Source organism: Narcine bancroftii, chromosome 4 (genome assembly GCF_036971445.1).
Source record: "Narcine bancroftii isolate sNarBan1 chromosome 4, sNarBan1.hap1, whole genome shotgun sequence".
NCBI lineage: Eukaryota > Metazoa > Chordata > Chondrichthyes > Torpediniformes > Narcinidae > Narcine > Narcine bancroftii.
Window position 1 is genome coordinate 218,681,523 of NC_091472.1, and position 18,430 is coordinate 218,699,952.

Genomic DNA, 18,430 nt, shown 5'->3' on the forward strand with positions numbered 1-18,430 from the left:
TTTCCATGTTACTCATCTACTATTACTTTAACTGCTTGCATCAAAATGTTAGCCTTTGCTTTCTGCTTATCCTCAGATGTCTGGACAAATGCTTTTTGTGTGATCTGTAGAAGCTGGGTTATTCCCTGCTCATGCCAATTTTCTGTCTTTTGTAATTTTCTCTTAATGTCTGGGGCTGAGTTGGTAACAAAACCTGTTAGTACCAATTGTTCCCCTGCTGGGGATTCTATGTCGAGACCCCCATATTGTATATATATTTGGTCCCAAAAATTGGTCTAACTGTTCGGCACATCCCTGGGGATCTTCTATCAGGGAGGTCAGTTCTTTCTTAAAGTTACACACTTCAGTACTGGTCAGGGGCACATTTACGAAACCGAGACCCTCTCCCATGGGAACTTCCCGCAGTGGTCTCATCCAATTGGTTTCTGGCTTATTAGGTCTGGGTTCCTGCTCCCTGGGAAATGAATCAAAGGGTTCTGCCCTTTCTTCCTGAAGAGTCTCACGCTGTTCTGAATTAAAGTTACCTCTCTCTCCTGCCAACAGAGGTGGTAATCGAGTGCTTTGTGAGCAAGTTATCATACCACTCCTGCTCTCTTCTCTCTTCTCTAGTGGTGGGGGAGGTGGGGAAGGTGCAGAAGGGTAGGCAATAGGAGGGGAAGGAAAGATAGGAGCCGGCATAGGAGGAACATAAGGTGGAGGGAGGGAATGTAACACATCCCAACCCTGTGGTTCAGGGACAAGAGGTTCCTCCTCTCTCTTATTCCTGAATTCTTTCTCATTCAAAACCAGCTGTTCAATGGATCCCTTGAGCCAGCAGGCTGCATATTCCCTGCTCTCAACATTGTCTGGCTGGTTTTGATAGAGCCATAAGTTCAAACTTCACACATCCATTCATCCTCGGATCCGAATTTTGGCCAGTACACGGAGCTCCCTTTAACCGGGTATCCCACCCATTCATTACAACAATACCTGACCGTCGTCAGTTTGTCTTTACCGCGGGTCTTTCCTGTGCCCCACTCAGATAACATCATCCCAAGCGGGCTGTACGTAGCTATCTGGTGGTCACGTCCTGTGTCAGGACTCTCATCTCTACTGCCCGCTAGTCTGTCTTTACCGCGGGTCTTTCCTGTGCCCCACTCAGATAACATCATCCCAAGCGGGCTGTACGTAGCTATCTGGTGGTCACGTCCTGTGTCAGGACTCTCATCTCTACTGCCCGCTATTCCCATACTTAGGAACAAGTAAAATACTCTTACCGAGTTCTGGCAGTACTGCTCTAGCGCGCGTCCTTCCGCCGTTTGTTCTCAATGCCTCTTCTCGGATATCACTCGCTTCTTCCACTGACCAGCCACCCGTCGCCCGTGAGTCCAGCTGAATCAGCCGGGGTGCACCTACTCTCGTCGTCGGGGTACTCTGTCAGTGGAGGGAGTGTGATCCCGGACGAGCCCCCATTTGTTAGGAATTAAAGTACCTTTAAAGAAATTGCTCGAGACAAAAATTGAGAACAAAGAACATTTATTACTACAACAATGCAAAGTTGGGTGCTTCCCCTTACCCTGGGAATACACACAGACACTGGGGCTCACCCAACTTTTATACAGTTGATTTCAGTGTAGGAATACCCTCCCCCTTACATTCTTCTGCCTCCTGCTGGAAAGGTTTGGCATTAGGCAATCCTGCCTGCCTACGTGCAATTTGAGTATACTTGGAGAACCAGGGGGGGTATCCTGTCGGTGTCCCTTCATGTCATTGTCTTTATTCACACCTTCCTGATTCTCAGGGCTACAGTCTCTTGATATGCAGAGTTGACTCATTCTATCTAGGGTTGGCTAATTTCATATGTATAAATCTGTGTATGGTTAGCTAATTAGAAATGTATGACTTGGTACTTCTGTCCAGGGCTAGGAGACCCTTATCTGATCCAGACTACCTCAACTTCCTACATTCTATTGTACCTTACCATTCCTTATCTTAGTCCTATGGTCTTGTCACAAAGACTAGAAGATTCTTATGTTAATCGTGCTGACTCTGCTTTCCTGCATCCTAAGCCCCAAGCTTATCCTGTTTGAACTGGTTACAGCCATTTTACTGATGAACTTTAGTTTCTTCCATGTTCATAATTTTAGGTCAATTTTCCCATCTCTCACATAATGGTTCTCCCTGAAATACCATTATTTTCTCGAATGTTTTTATTCATTTTTTTAACCGTAGCATCTGTGCATCAACTTATTTCACGGAAATCAAAATGCGGGGAAGGTTGACGGAAGACGATTGCAAATGTTTTTGCAGGGTGGGGGATTAGGGAGAAATTAACACGAGCAACATGTTTGGACATTAAAACCGAAGTGGCTTACAGGCCCAATGGGAAATTAAAATGGAAATTCATGGCAATGCAAGCGATTGGGGAAAACTCTTTGGAATGGGGAGTTGTAGTGTGCGCGGCTTCCAGTTCGTTTGACTTTGGACCAACACCGCTAGAGCGCGCTGGCACACTAGCCAAATCCAGAGCGAAAGTCCTGAGGGTGGATTCGGGACGGAGAAGAACACGGATAACAAGAACCGAACTCTTTCCTTCGGAATGCGTGACTCCCATGGTAGAATCCGGCGGAATCCCCGCCCACGATTCCAAACTGACCACGCGGTTCTTGACACCAGCTGGAAAGAAAGTCGCGAAGTGAGATTACGCATCAACCAGGATTATTTTATTTTTAAATTTCAATAAAAGATTTGTGGTCGATTGACACAACGGAGCGCATTTCCCTTCACACGATTTATTTATTTATTTTGAAACTCTGAAGTCTTTCATATGGGTTATAAATTCACGCGGCGCTGATAGAGAGACAATGAATCTGGTCATTGGAATTTAGATGGGCTACAGTTTGTCAGCTGCGGACCTCGCCTCGCTCAAACACGCTTTTCATCTGTTTCATGTGTGTTGTGTGGCTGCCCTCGCTGCAATCTGCAAGGCCGATGCGAGTTAATTTGCAACTCACCAAATGTGAAAACCCTGGCGGAGTCATCGATCGGTGCCACGTCCAGTTTTGGAGAGGCAGAATTGTTTTCACCCATCCCGTGAAATGATGCCGCAACCCTAGTCTCAGCAAGACCAAGGAGGTGATCGTGGCCTTCAGGAGGACCAGGAGCGACCACCCTCCACCACTCATCAACAACTCTGTCGTGGAGAGCACCACGCTCCTTGGGGGTTTTTTTTCACTAGTGACCTATAGTGGACACTCACTTGTCAACAGCGACTGCACTTTCTGAGAAGATTGAGGCGAGGCTACTGGCCACCATCATGTCCACCTTCTACAGGAGCTCTATCGAGAGCGTCCTGGCCGGCTGCATCACTGCAGAGAAATGGATCGGAGGTCAATCCACAGGGCCATAAGAGCGCAAAGAGGATGACTGGCGCCTACGCGATCTACCGGCATCGCAACCGTGCCAAATCATTGAGGACCCCTTCCACCCCACACACAGCATCTTTCAACTGCTCCCATCGGGAGGATCAGAGCCAACACCACCAGGCGGAGGAACAGTTTCTTCCCACGGGCGGTGAGAATGGTGAACGACCAGAGGAGCTGATCACAGCAACTATCTGAAAAAACAATATTAATTTATTTCCTTAGTTTTTTTTTTGTATATATGAACACTTGTCCTATATGTGTGTTATGCCTGGTTGTGTGTCTGCGTGTTTTTACACAAGGATTGTACAATCATGTCAATAAACTTGACTTGGCAAAATCAATCCAACACCTTTTCGCTGTGTCTTTTTAAAAAATTAATCTATGGAAAATGTAGCACAACTTGAACGATACCAAGCTTTATCATGGGGAGAAGTATACCCAGGTGTAGAAATATGACTATGGATTATAGTATAATATAGTCATTGTGGGCAGTTATTTGAGAACTGTAATCCACATATAATTTTTTTTCTCCCTTCTGAACCCCAGCAGGACGCCAAATTAGAACGAAATGGAAAAGGTTCAGATTGCAAATTGCCGGACATAACCGTGGTAATTATCAGACACCTTAGAGTCCAAGTTAAACCAAGAATTGGAGTTTGATCAATTTTGTCCATGAACGTGTAGCTTGTTTTACTCCATGAAAAGTAAGCAGAATGCCCATTGCAGATGCCGCCTTTCCATTCCCAAGGCGAGGAATCAGACGCAGGCCCGTTGCAAATGGAAAGGTTAGTAACGATCATATCAGACAGGGGAAAGTATGGGGAACTACAATACCCGCCGTGCCCTGCGAGCTCCCCGGGGTATAGAGTGGGCGGAGGAACCAATCGGTGGAGGTGCGACAGGTGCCTGGGAGAGAAAGGAGCCAATGAACATCGGAGAGGGGCGGGGCAAGGAGAAAGAGGAGGGGAGGGGGTGGTGGTTTCTGGAGCCGAATTTGTTAATGGCTGTGCATGTCGGGAGCAGACGATCCAGCAGTCGGGCGATCGCTGCACGGGGGAGAGAGGGAATGTGAGAGTAGGCAGAGGAGGGAGGGAGGGAGGGAGGGACGGAGAGAGAGAGTGAGAGATAGAGGCACCCCAAGCAAGCAGCCAGCGTAGAGACGCTGCTCTGCAACTTGTGAAAGTCTTGCAAACAAATCGCCGAGTGGGAAGGAGGAAAAAGTTGCTGCTCACTTTCTGAGGATACATTTGGCGGACATGTAATTTTGGCAACATTTGACTTGACATAACCTCCCAGTGCAAGGAAGAAAACAAGATCACTCTAAGCGAAAATGCATTTGGCGACGGTGTTCCTTGCGAGTTTTGTGTGCGCAACGCTAAACGTGCGGGGAATAATTTCGCAGTCAGGTAGGTGACAGGTTTTTTCCCCTCCCCTCCGCTGTTGGTGTGTTGTAATTTTGTTTTGCTTAAAAATGATACCAGCACAACATTTGCCCTATTTGTAAACTTGGATGATGGAAGTTTTGTGATGGGCTCGAATTCTCTCAACGCCTTTAGTCGGTGTGGAGGTATTTGTGTCTCGGTTACTCGGAGTCACTGGAGTGTTGTAACAATTTGAATGGTCCCCAAGAGCTTCCCCGCTGTTGTTCCTTCAACCCTTTTGTACCAAAGCCTTAATTAATGCGTGTTTGCGCCTTTCAGAAGCAGCCGCGCTTGACGTGTAGTTTGCAGCACGTTGGGAATTGAGAGCACTGATTTTTGGTCTGCCTTTTTTGTTTAAATTCCTCCTCTGGCGACGTGCGGTTTGTGTCTGACCGAGGTTGAACAACTTTGGTTTAATGTAACGCGCCATAAACAGGGCTGCAAAATGCACATTGGGTGCAGGTGCGTAATGGGAAAGTAACTGCCGCTTAATGTTTCATGGAAGCGACAAAAACAAATGGAACGAGTTCGTCTCCCGCTCAGTGCACTTGTTCATTATGTGGATTTGCATCCAATTTGAACTGTGGCGTTGGAGTTAATCCGCGGCGGGGTTTGTTTGCGCTGTGTAACCTTGCAAGAGTTTGTTTTAACATCGACGCCGAAAATATGAAACCAAGGAGGTGCCAGAGAGCGGCAAGATGTTGAGTGAATTGCTTTCCGGTGAAGCAAATTAGGGAATCGAAGGGAGACGATCTGCTCCTCGCATTATTTTATGGATGCTTGTTTGCCGGAATTGATGTTGTTTCGCACACAAGCGCTGGGGAAGGTCAACATTCATTGCCTTGTTTTTGCTTTAATATGAAGCTCTCGGTCGAATAGCAGAAGATTTAATAGACATAGATTGGAACAAACCAGAATGGGAATAACACGATTTGGTGTGGTAGATATAGTTGCGGCCAACTGTTCTCCTCTGACTTTGGCGATTGGGCAAACTGCCTGGAACTGACCGTGTACTGGGCATGCAGTGGCCGGCCGCCGCAGTTTTCTGTACCCAGGGCCACTCGAGTGGGAAGTTCAGTGCAAGCATGAGACCAGTCAGAGACGGCCCGCTTCCAAGTCCGTTTCATTCCCCCCTCCTCGACGAAAGGTTTGGGCGGAAGGGCGTGCGATGCCAGCCCATGCAGTGATGGACCGCGGGGCGGAGGGGACGTTGGGTTGACACGGGGAAGGCGGGCAAGCTGCCGGGCGCCCTGCGTGCGAAGGGCTCCACACCTGACCTTTCCTCCCAGAGCCCCTGTCTCCTCGGTGTGCGGGGACCTGCTTTGACGATCTCCCCCGTGCCCTATTGTAACCCCAAGTTAACCCTTTCTATCTCACTTTGTCTCCATTCTCCTGGCTCTAATCTGGCGGAATGTTGCTGATCCGTTCTTTTTTCGTCTCCACTTTCATCCCATTCATCTTCCGAGGTTGTGTTTTGTATTTTTCCAGCCGCTGTTTTCCTGTCTGCAGAGGTAGTTCCTCGATCCGACGCGCACACTTTAAGGCTCCTCCAGCTGAATGCACATGAACCAAAGTCCAAACAAAATGTCTTGTTCCCTCTCCCGCCACTCCATCGCTCAGCCGACTCGCGAGTCAAGGCCGTCAACCATTGATTTAACATTTTGTTTCGACGGGGAGGGGGGTCGACAATAATTCCCCGAGACCAAGCAGCGCCCGCGGAGTGGTCGGACGCCTCTGCACGCAGGGGAAGTTGATGGATGATGGATGGGTTAACGCGGAGAAATGAGCTTTTCTCAGCCTGGCGGTTTGCCGAGGCATCCAACAGTCACCGATGATAAGTCTGTACAATTATTAAGAGCGTGTGGCCCGCTCGAACATGGGACTGCAGACACAATACAGTAATAAATAGCCTCTTTATTGAATGATGCTTTGGGACCTGTGTGTGCGAGTATGTATAAATGTGTAGCTCTATGTATGTGTATATGTTTCTCTATGTGTGTGTGTACATACATAAATCTCTCTCTTCCCTGCCTTCTCACCCCCCCCCCCCCCCGGTAATCGAGATTAATTCAACCAAGTTACACAATGGCCCCGTACAGGTAACACAGAGACTGCGATGTGTAGCTTCGATGTTTGAGACGCCGTTCCTGGCGAGGAGAAGCACAAAGCCACTATTATCAGAAGGCATTCCTCGCTCGGGTGTCGCGCTACCGCGAAATGAATCACTCGGCCTTGCCTTCATTTATAGCTCACTCGCCACAAAACAAAAATGGACAAGGGGGAAAGAACGCTGGAAATGCGTGGCAGGTCGCGGTAGCCGGAGCCGTGCAGAGAAACGGACCACTGGCTGGATGACTTTCACTGCAGTCGAGGGAATGTATCTTTAACTGCGATCGCTGTATCTCGGGGTAACAGCCGTTCAAGGCTCTCTCGGGAAACTCTGCTCTGCAACGCTTTCTATGTCCTTTCTCGCCGAATGAAGTCTGGGGATAGGTCGGTGTTGGAGAATCCCAGTTCCACACTGCTCGGGGGTTTACAGCACGCTGAGTCCTTGCAGGAAGGGTTTAAACGGGCTGGAATCTGGGCTCCGCCGTTGCGCCTCTGATCCAGCCGCCGTCTCCTGGAAACCAGGGACGCTGGCTGAAGCGCCTGCGCGGAGCCGGCAGCCGGCACCTACCGACCTCGCTGTTCCCCGGGGAGCGTGGCAAGGTTCTGGGCACTCACCCCGGGGCAGCGGCTGGGGGGTGGGGTGGGGAGATGCTCTACACACACCTGGCATTTTGCTCCCAGTGCTTCAGGGGCGACACAGCGAGGGTCAGCGCACTGGCATCTGATGCTGAAGGAGCGCCTGGAGGGAGAAGCGAGGACATTGCCACACTCACAGCCCACACAGATGCTTCGCTCATTCTCCACCAGGAGTTGGTTGATGAAGGGCAGAAATGAAATGACCTTATCTGCTCTCAATATATGTTAATAGGCTGGACTGAACGATGTCTCCGTAAACCGCTGAGCTCATCGATACATTGCATATAGAGTCCCCGTGTTTGTGTGTGGGTGGGTGGGGAGAGAGAGACAGTTATTGTGAGAGTATTTGCATGCAAGAAAATGCGAGTCTATCTCTTTGAAAAGAAAAACATCTGTAGATGCTGGGGTCTTGCACAAGTGCTGGAGAAACTCAGCAGGTCAAACAGCATCCTGACGAAGGGCGCAGGTCGAAGCTCTGACTTCATTTTACTGCTCATGGACGCTGCGCGACCTGCTGAGTTTCTCCAGCACTTTTGTGTATCGCACATCCCTCCTGAAATCCACGTGCTCTCTATCAGGCTCTGTGTGTTGTGCCTTCGTGTCTGGACGTGGTAGGAGAGTGAGGACCCGTGTCTGTGCAAGCGCGTGGGGATGTGTATTGCAGGGTATCCAGGCAAGTCCACTTCTAAGCACCACAACAAGGATACAATGTGTTGAGTGTGTATGTGTGAGAGAATCTGTGTGTTGTGCAGTCTAAAATAAAAGCTCCCCCCACCCCTGGAATCCCTGCATGTGAGCGCTGCGCCGTCTTTGTGTACATCCTGAATGAGCATCGCAGTTCCATTCCGTTCCCGCGGCGACCCGTGCTCCGTAATTCGCAGGTCAGAAATGGGATTCCCACACCTCCAGAGAGGCGGCGGAATGTTCGGTGCTGAGTCTCCCCGCAGAAAGTTCTTTGGACATTCCCCATCATCCGAAAAGGACCGCAATAGTGAAAATGTCTCCCAGCCCTCGGCTCTCGCCTGGATAACAATTTAATTGTGTTTTTACAACAGGCCAGCCACTGGGTATGAAATTGACGAGGCTTGAACAACGAGCCACATAAATGAGATTCATTTTTTTCCTTCAGAATTCTGAGAGGGGAGGGAGAAGGGGGAGGGTAAGGGATAGAAAAAAAGAGGAAGAGAGAAAGGGGCGGGGAGAGATGATAGAAATAAATATTATATACGTCTGATTTGAACGAGATAAGCCGACTCCTGATAATTCCCGATCTCGGGTTTGTGCTGCAAACCTTGTCGGAACTCATTAGAGAGATGGACAAGAAATGCCCGGACGATGAATATCTAGCAGTACATGTTTTTTTTAAATAAACCTAGACACCTCACCACCCATGTTCACATTTGAAAGGTTTTATTCGTAAATGAACTGTCTCCAGTGAAAATAAGACAGAACCACGGCCCATTATGTGGCCATAACCCGGGACAAAGAACAATGCTTCGTTTTCCAGATGATCAAAATGTAATTCTATTTTTTTGTTGTTGGAAATCTGACAGTATTCGGGATGAATTACCTCCTGATGTGTCAGTGGCCAATCGGCCCCTCCCCTACTATTCCCCTGAAAGAAGAGCCCTTGTCTATTTCGTCGTTGCATTTATCACCGCTCTTTTCTCTGGAGACGAGTTTCAGGCAGTGCGCTGCCGACTAAACAAGAACTTCGGAGGTTTTCTTTCGTGACGATTATTTATAAGTGACTTCCTCCTGTGGTTAAGAAGCTGTCAACAGATTAATTGAACACTGGTTAAATTTCTCCCTGAGTCTCTGTGACACATGTTCATGACAGTAAATTCCGTTTCTGTGCCCTGGACAGAGCGATCGGGGTCTTCTGGCTTCCTCCCCACTCCTTCCTCACGGGTGTCTGTCCAAGAACGCTTCAACATCTCATCAAATGAACATTTCGCTCCAAAAAACCCATGGCTTCGGCGCCCTGAGGCGTTCATAGAGCCGCCATGCCTTTTGCTGTTATTTTGCTCAGTTACTTGTGAGCTTATTGCCTCCGCCTGGAATTTGCTCTTCATACAGTAATGAGCGAGTGGAATGATTTCTTAAATGGCTGCTTGCAGCAGTGACCTTCAACAAATGGCCCGAGAATGAGAAATGACAGCTGTGGGGGTACATTCACCTTGCACTCATGCAGAAACAACGGAGCCGCCTTTTCACAGCCCAAAGTGGACTGACCTTGGACAGCAGTCACTCTCATTTCCTCTCTCTCTTTCTGTCACTCTCTCTCCCTCCCCTCTCTGGCCCCCCTCGCCTCTCCCTCCCCTCTCTGACACCCCCGCCTCTCCCTCTCCCTCCCTTCTCTGGCACCCCCCCCCCCCCCGCCTCTCCCTCCCTTCTCTGGCACTCTACCCCCGCCTCTCCTTCCCTTCTCTGGCACCCTCCCCCCGCCTCTCCCTCCCTTCTCTGGCACCCCCACCCCGCCTCTCCCTCCTCTCTCTGGTACCCCCGTCTCTCCCTCCCCTCTCCGTCTCTGCCACTCGCTCTCCCTCCCCCCCCCCCCCCCCCCCCGCCACGCTCTCTGTCTCTCTCTCTCTCTCTCACACACATTTCTGAAATAAAGCTGGACCATAATTGTACGCATCCTCAAACAGATCGCACGTCAGGTTAATTCTAATGTACAACCTGCTAACGATGGAGAGGGCGACCCTGGTTGCACCGCGTTGAATGCTTGTCAGCACTGCGTGTGTGCCACTATGGAAACTTTTATTTCTGTGTGCCTGACGGAAAGCAGCAGTGCTAAAAGCGCAGGGTGCATCCGCACCAGGGGCACCAGCTTCTCAAACGTGTTTCCTTTATTTATTCCGGGAAAGTGATTTCACAAAGTTTCTGGTGGTCGAGTCTCGAGATCGCCGGTGAATTGTTGCTGCTTTGATGAAAAGGCCGTGCTTGGGACACGTGCAAATACCGAACTCTAAGCGGCGACTTGAACTCGCCCCTGCCCATCCTTCCGAGTGACTTCGCCGCATGCCCTGGGCGCTCTGTCCACGCTGCGCCCTTCCCAGGGTAGTGTCCCCTTTCCTCTCCAGTGCCGGACCAGGCAGTGCACAGCGCTCTCATGAATGAAACGAGTCGAGGTTCCCAATCTGAATAGGGGGGAAAACCACGCGAAACTGGGATTCAATCAAAACCTCCACGTCTATAATTCGTCTCATATTTAAACAACATTCCTCAGGATTCAAGAAGCAGTGAATGAAATTTTCAAGTTGGCCTCTTGGAGTGTTCTGGTGAACTAGATCATAAAATGTTTATCATTTGTGGCCAATAAAACATCCTATTGTATAGCTCCCCATAACAGGATTCAATTGGGACTGCTTGTAATAATGAATTACACGTTCCTTTGCTTTTTGCTCCAATTGTGTGTGGTTGGCCGAGTTTTGAATTCCAGTGATCTCAAGATAAACACAGCCAATTCAGTTTGCTTCAAGAACCTGAAGGATTCATGTGCGCTGCCCTGACTTTTGAACGATAAACTATGTTAGCTTTGGGGAAGATTTTTATTGCATGTTTACTTCATCTTGCGTGTGGAAATATCCTGTGTATGGGGAACCAAAATGTGGCAATTACCCAGTTTAGATTTTGATGTTGGAGGACAATTTCTGCAAAATGCATTAAAATGGATTGTTTTTTTTTTAGAAGAGGCGTTTTCCCAAATCGATCCGTTTTAACAAAGCCTTAAAACATTTTTTTAAAGTTCCGATTTGTCATGGGGAGGGGGTGGGGTGGGGTGGGGGGACAAACCACATAGTAGTCGTGTTGTTCAGCTCAATGAGAAACAAAGTGCATATTCAAATGGATTCCGATCAGTATTCAGTGATTTTTTTTTGACTGAGATCGAGCCTTTTAAAGTGCGGAATGAAACAGAATTTCTCTGTTCCAAGTCGCATAATAGCCTTATATCTACAGCTGGCTGACAACACAATAGCCTTCTGAGAACATTGCATCTTACAAATTAATTGAAATAAACGTTAAAGGACCGAGCCTTTTTTATATAAAAATACTACTTTGTTGCCATTGCAGAAATTATTTAAAACCTACCGCAACATTGTTTTGGAGAGGGATTTTGTTTGTTGGTGAATGAATGATTCGTAGAACCTACTGAATTTGTGGTGTAATAGAGTGGGGTATTGAGTAGCCACAGTCCATGAAAATACCTTGAACTGTGCTGAACACGGGAAGGCAAGTCTGCGCTCCGTGGAGATCTCCGAGCGCTCTTCGCCAGGTTCCGCATTCTAAAGATAAACAGGGAAAGTCCGCAAATACTGGGGTCGAGGGCATCGCTGAAGAAACTCGGCACCATCCGCAGGAAGTTGAAGGGTGGCCTGAGACGTTGCTGACCCCTCTACTTGCGACAGATGTGTGACCTGTTGAGTCTCTCCACATTTGTCCGCATTGTAGAGGTCTAGTCATGCCATGGAAATTGGTGGAAGATAAAGGTACCTTAACACCGATTCCGGGGCGCCCAGCACATTTCTTTCAAGGACAATCTTCTGTCTAACAGATAGATTGTTTTAAAGTGCAAACTTCATCACCCTTAAACTCCACTCTGACACCAACCACTTAGTCAACACAGAATGGTTAACTGCATTGTCCTCGTGTTTGATTGCCCAACTTTCTGTCGACTTTCTCCCGTGGAAGTCGTTCGCTCTACAGAGTTGTCACTTGTTGTCAACTGGAGAGGATGTCGAGTTAAGATGTGCACGATGACCAGTGATTCATTGGACCTTGCCGAAAGAGCAAAACGAAAACCTGCACACACCGTGGTTGAAGTAAACACAGTGCTGGAGAAATTCAGCAGGTCAAACAGGGTCTAAAGATACATAACCAACGTTTCGAGCTTGAGCCTTTCATCGAGGTCTGGAAAAATGTCGGCAGGCGTCCTAACAAAAGGGTAGGGTGGTTGCAAATGCAGGAGGTGGTCAATGGAGAGGGGGAGAGAGCAGAGCAACAAGCAGGGGAGGAGGGGATGGCCCAGTGAGTAGAAAGGGAAGAGGGGATGGCCCGGTGAGTAGAGAGGGAAGAGGGGATGGCCCGGTGAGTAGAGAGGGAAGAGGGGGTGGCCCGATGAGTAGAGAGGGAAGAGGGGGTGGCCCGGTGAGTAGAGAGGGAAGAGGGGATGGCCCGGAGAGTAGAGAGGGAAGAGGGGGTGGCCCGGTGAGTAGAGAGGGAAGAGGGGGTGGCCCGGTGAGTAGAGAGGGAAGAGGGGGTGGCCCGGTGAGTAGAGAGGGAAGAGGGGGTGGCCCGGTGAGTAGAGAGGGAAGAGGGGGTGGCCCGGTGAGTAGAGAGGGAAGAGGGGGAATGGCCTGGTGAGGAGAGGGGGGGATGGCCCGGTGAGGAGAGGGGGGATAGCTCGGTGAGGAGAGGGGGGGATGCCCGGTGAGGAGAGGGGGGGGATGGCCCGGTGAGGAGAGGGAGGGATGGCCCGGTGAGGAGAGGGAGGGATGGCCTGGTGAGGAGAGGGGGGGATGGCCCAGTCAGGAGAGGGGGGGATGGCCCGGTGAGGAGAGGGGGGGATGGCCCAGTCAGGAGAGGGGGGGATGGCCCGGTGAGGAGAAGGGGGGATGGCCCGGTGAGGAGAAGGGGGGATGGCCCGGTGAGGAGAAGGGGGGATGGCCCGGTGAGGAGGGGGGGATGGCCCGGTGAGGAGAGGGGGGGATGGCCCGGTGAGGAGAGGGGGGGATGGCCCAGTGAGGAGAGGGGGGGATGGCCCGGTGTGGAGGGGTGGCGTGGCCCGGACAGGAGAGGGGGGATGGCCTGGTGAGGAAAGGGGGGGGGGGTGGCCCAGTGTGGAGAGGGGGGGATGGCCCGGTGAGGAGAGAGGGGGGATGGCCCGGTGAGAAGAGGGGGGGATGGCCCAGTCAGGTGAGGGGGGGATGGCCCGGTGAGGAGAAGGGGGGATGGCCCGGTGAGGAGAAGGGGGGATGGCCCGGTGAGGAGAAGGGGGGATGGCCCGGTGAGGAGAAGGGGGGATGGCCCGGTGAGGAGGGGGGAATGGCCCGGTGAGGAGAGGGGGTGGATGGCCCGGTGAGGAGAGGGGGGGATGGCCCAGTGAGGAGAGGGGGGGATGGCCCGGTGTGGAGGGGTGGCGTGGCCCGGTCAGGAGAGGGGGGATGGCCCGGTGAGGAAAGGGGGGGGGGATGGCCCGGTGAGGAAAGGGGGGGGGGATGGCCCGGTGTGGAGAGGGGGGGGATGGCCCGGTGAGGAGAGAGGGGAGGGGGGATGGCCCGGTGAGGAGAGAGGGGAGGGGGGGATGGCCCGGTAAGGAGAGAGGGGAGGGGGGATGGCCCGGTAAGGAGAGAGGGGAGGGGGGATGGCCTGCTGAGGAGAGAGGGGAGGGGGATGGCCCGCTGAGGAGAGAGGGGAGGGGGGATGGCCTGGTGAGGAGAGGGGGGAGATGGCCCGGTGAGGAGAGAGGGGGGATGGCCTGGAGAGGGGAGGGGGGATGGCCCGGAGAGGGGAGGGGGTGGATGGCCCGGAGAGGGGAGGGGGTGGATGGCCCGGAGAATGGAGGGGAGATGGCCCGGTGAGGAGGGGGGGGTGGTCCGGAGAGGGGAGGGGGGGGATGGCCCAGAGAGGGGAGGGGGGGGATGGCCCGGAGAGGGGAGGTGGGGGGATGGCCCAGTGAGGAGAGAGGAGAGAGGGGAGGGGGTAGAAGAAGGGAGAGCAGGTTAGCAGAAACCGGAAAGCTCCATGGTAATTACTGGAGAGAGTCCAGTTGGTACATCAGGTGTTGTCCCTCCAAGTTACAAGTGGATAGGTGAGGTAGTACGGGAGTGGGACTCAGAACTGAATATATCGGATTAGCAGTGACTTTTAATAATGTGCATATGATGCACCCTGTTCAGATTTGAATTTTGGCCGAAAAAGGTGGGCTGTTTATTCGTTGCTAAAGCACATCTCTGGGGACTTGTGTGGCTGTGCTTTCATTTCAAGCTTGGACTTTGCCCGCTGAGGTATCCCCAGCAGCAAGGTGACCTGCTTGCATATGGGACCTGCTTCTATGGAGCAGTTATTTTCTGCTCAGTGCTGCAGGCCACTCAACCACTTAGTGCCAAGTGACGATCTCCTGCCCAACACCAAACTGACCCCAGGGCTGTGAGAGGGAACTTAAAGTAAAATGCACTTAGCAAACACAAGCTTGTTGGCAGATGAAAACTTCAGATACTGTGGTTTCCCCTGGTCTTGATCCTCCACGTCTTTGTGACTTCCTTACCCCCCCCCCACCCAACCCATTCCCCAAAACCCCCAGCTCCATGATTTCCCAAAGCGCTCAACGGGACAGGCAGCATGGATGGAAGTGGAGTTGCTCCTCTGCACCTGAAGCTGCTTCTCTCTGCCGCCTGATTGTGACTTCACAATCCACATTTTTTATCTCTTTTCATTTTTCTTTCCAGACCTGTGCATGTCTCCAATTCTGGCTGTCTTGCGCTCCACCTTTTGGCACTTCCCAGGTCAATAAATGTTTAAATTGAAGAGAATTTCATTCATTACATGAAGGGTATAACCCCCTCCCCTTCCCTCCCTCACGCCCCCCCCCCCCCCCAAATATATATAGTAATATAAAATGAGAAAGAAAGAAAAAGATAGCATTATGGATTGCTTGGAGTATTGTCCCCAACACTCAGAACTCCAATAAAGTTTATATGGTCAATTTAAGGAAGAACATAGAAACAGGTCTTAAGAGGATTGAAGAATATTTCTATTTATTTATACATAAAATTTGCATATACAGACTACAAATTCACAAAAAAATAGCTTTGTGGTCCTCTGATGAGCTGAAAGAAATCACAGCCACCACGTTGAGGGTCATTATCGACTGTTTTGATTCAGATTCAGCACGCCCCTATAAGGGCAGCATGAGCTCAGTCACCTGGTGCATTGTGACGTCATAATCGCTGCCCAGGGTGTGCACTGGAAGGGATGCTGGAGTCAGAGAGAAACCTCTGACGACGCCATTTCCCCATGGCTGCCTCGTCACGTGGGCATACAAGCGGGGCCAATTCACCATGAGGATGTGCGCCATCACATAACCCCCCCCCACCAGAACTGGCTACACGTCCTGTCGCTTGGGCAGTTGGCCCCGCCATTTGGGCATGGCCGCCTGAACCGGTTGAGATGAGTCAAGGTGGGCAGTTTTCAAGCGGTCCACAGTAAACAATTCCTGCCTGCCCTCACATCCAAAGTAAAAGTTCTGTCCGGCCGCCGGAGCACTTTGTACGGCCCCTCATAATCCTGCTGCAGCAGTGTTCTCTGTGGTCCTCTTCTGACAAAGATGAATTGTACCATGATGAGATGGTCGGGTGCCGTGGTACAACGGGGGCGGTGGGGGTAGGTTGCCCAGGCATTTGCGGAGGTCGGCGAGGCGCTCACTTTCACTGTGCGTGGCCTCTGCTTGTGGGCCGAAGTATTCCCCTGCCACGGAGAGTGGGGTACGGCATAGACCATTTCAGCTGATGAGGCTTGCAGGTCCTCCTTGGGCGCCATTCTGATTCCAAGGAAGACTCAGGGCAACTCATCCACCCAGTCGGGACCAGAAAGCCTGGCCATCAGGGCAGAATTTAAGTGGCGATGGAACCTCTCTACCAACCCGTTAGACTGCAGATGGTAGGCCATGGTGTGGTGCAGTGTTACCCCTAAAAGCCTTGCCAGCTGTGAACATAGGGCGAAGGTAAATTGAGCACCTCTGTCGCTTGTAATATGCGGCGGCACGCCAAAACGGGTGATCCATTGACCAACCAGGTCTCTAGCACACATCTCTGCCAATGCTTCATGGACCCGGGATGGCTTCCGGCCACCTGGTAGCCCTGTCCACTATGGTGAATAGGTACCGCGACTCCCTGGATACCGGCAAGGGGCCCACGACCACCATGTGGATATGTTGGAAACTTTGCGGTGCCGGGTTGAAATGGTTGGACAGGGTCCTGTGTGTGCCTGTGGACTTTGGAGGTCTAGCATCAGAGGCAGTTGTCGGCTATTGCTGCGACCTCCTTCTTGAGGCCATGCCAGATGAATCGCTGAGCCACCATGTGGATGGTAGTTTTGACTGTGGGGTGGAACTGACAATCCTAGCCCTCTAGTCCTGTGGAACTACCAGGTGCAGAGAGCCAGTGGAAGTATCGCAGAGCAGCGGCTGGGCGGATATTGGCAGATATCCTCAAGCTGGACCCTTGATACTGTGGTGTGGAGAGCCTGGGTTTCGGCGTCGTGCTGTTGGGCCTGTGCAAGCTGTGCATAGTCGACACCGGGAGTTAACGTGCTGATGCCGGGCAGGAGAGCATGTCAGCGACTATGTTGTCCTTATCCGCCCTGTGCCGGATGTCCATTGTGAATTCCAAGACGTAAAACAGGTGGTGCTGTTGCCTGGCTGACCATGGGTCCTTGGCCATCGATAGTACTTGGGTGAAGGGTTTGTGGTCGATAAAGACGGTAAAAATCCTGCCCTCTAAGAAATATCGAAAATGGCAGATGGCCAGGTACAGTGCCAGGATCTCCCAGTCGAAAGCACTGTACTTGAGTTCGGGAGGCCACAACTGCCTGCTGAAAAAGGCTAGTGGGTGCTACAATCTGTCCAGCCGCTGCTCGAGCACCCCTCTGATCGCTGTGGCAGAAGCATCAACCGAAAGCACCATGTACGCTTCTGGGCGCGGGTGCACTAACAAAGTCGCCTCAGTGAGGTCCCACTTTGTCGCTGCAAAAGCCTCATCTTCCTCCCCTGACCAGGCCAAGGTCTTCTCTTTTGTTGCTATCAGTGCAAACAGAGGGTGCATGATACGGTCGGCATTGGGAATGAATCAATGGTAAAAGTTCACCATTCCCACCAATTCCTGTAGCCCTTTGAGGGAGGAGGGCTTGGGGAAATGTTGGACGGCTGCCACCTTCTCCGGTCCCGGAGCTGTCCCAGATGCTGTGATGGTGTGCCCCAGGAACTGCAAAGTTTGTTTCCCGAACTGGCATTTGGCCTTGTTGACCATGAAGCCAAATTCTGCCAGCCAGGCGAACAAGGTACAGAGATGGGCCTTGTGCTCTTCGTGAGTGTGGCGAGCAACCAGGATGTCATCTAAGTAGATAAAGACAAACTCCAAATCCCTACCTATTGCTTCCATGAGGTGCTGGAATGTCTGGGCGGCATTCTTCAGGTCAAACGGCATGTGGAGAAACTCAAACAGGCTGAAGGAGGTTATAATGATGGTCTTTCCAACGTCATTGGGGTGGATTGGGATCTGGTGGTATCCAGCGCAAGATCGACCTTTAAAAAGAATTGCGCACTGTGGAAGTTGGCCACAAAGTCTTGGATATGGGGGACTGGGTACCTGTCTGGAGTCATAGCTGAGCTGAGCATCCTCCCCCCCCCCCCAACAGTGCCGTGCTCACCGAGGCCAGGACGAACCTCCAAGTGAACTTCTCTTCCCCAATCTGTATCTGTGCCCTATGAGTGCCAAAGGTTTTGATCATAGAGTCATTGGCAGTCCGCAGGGTTGGACCGGGGGTTCGAGTCCGTGTTTCCAGCACTGTGGGGGGTGGGGGGGGGGAAAGGATGCTCAGCTCAGCCCCTGTGTCAACTAGGAACTGGCAGCCTGTGGATCTGTCTTGGATGTAGAGGAGGCTGTTCATGTGGCCAACCGTCATAGCCATTAACGCAGCTGGCCTGGCCATTTCCCTGGTAATCACAGGGCTGGCAGCACTTGCAGGCTTTAGCCCCTCAGCACTGATAGTAGAAGCACCATGATGACTTAGCTTCTTTGAGCTTGCCTTTGGGGGAATTCTTGCTGATGACGGGATGCCGGCTTGGAGATCTCGCTGAGT

The 18,430-nt window shown here is 51.4% G+C and overlaps 1 protein-coding gene across 3 annotated transcripts in view; it reads left to right on the forward strand.

Moving 5' to 3' along the window:
- Positions 1-4,488: 4,488 nt before the first annotated feature.
- Positions 4,489-18,430, forward strand: part of LOC138761594 (receptor tyrosine-protein kinase erbB-4-like) — a 910,121-nt gene continuing 896,179 nt past the window's right edge. For all 3 annotated transcript variants that reach the window (XM_069933967.1, XM_069933965.1, XM_069933966.1), the window contains exon 1: positions 4,489-4,810. In XM_069933967.1, coding sequence (XP_069790068.1) covers positions 4,735-4,810 — 76 coding nt within the window. In that variant the 5' untranslated portion in view covers positions 4,489-4,734. The remainder of the gene's footprint in view (positions 4,811-18,430) is intronic.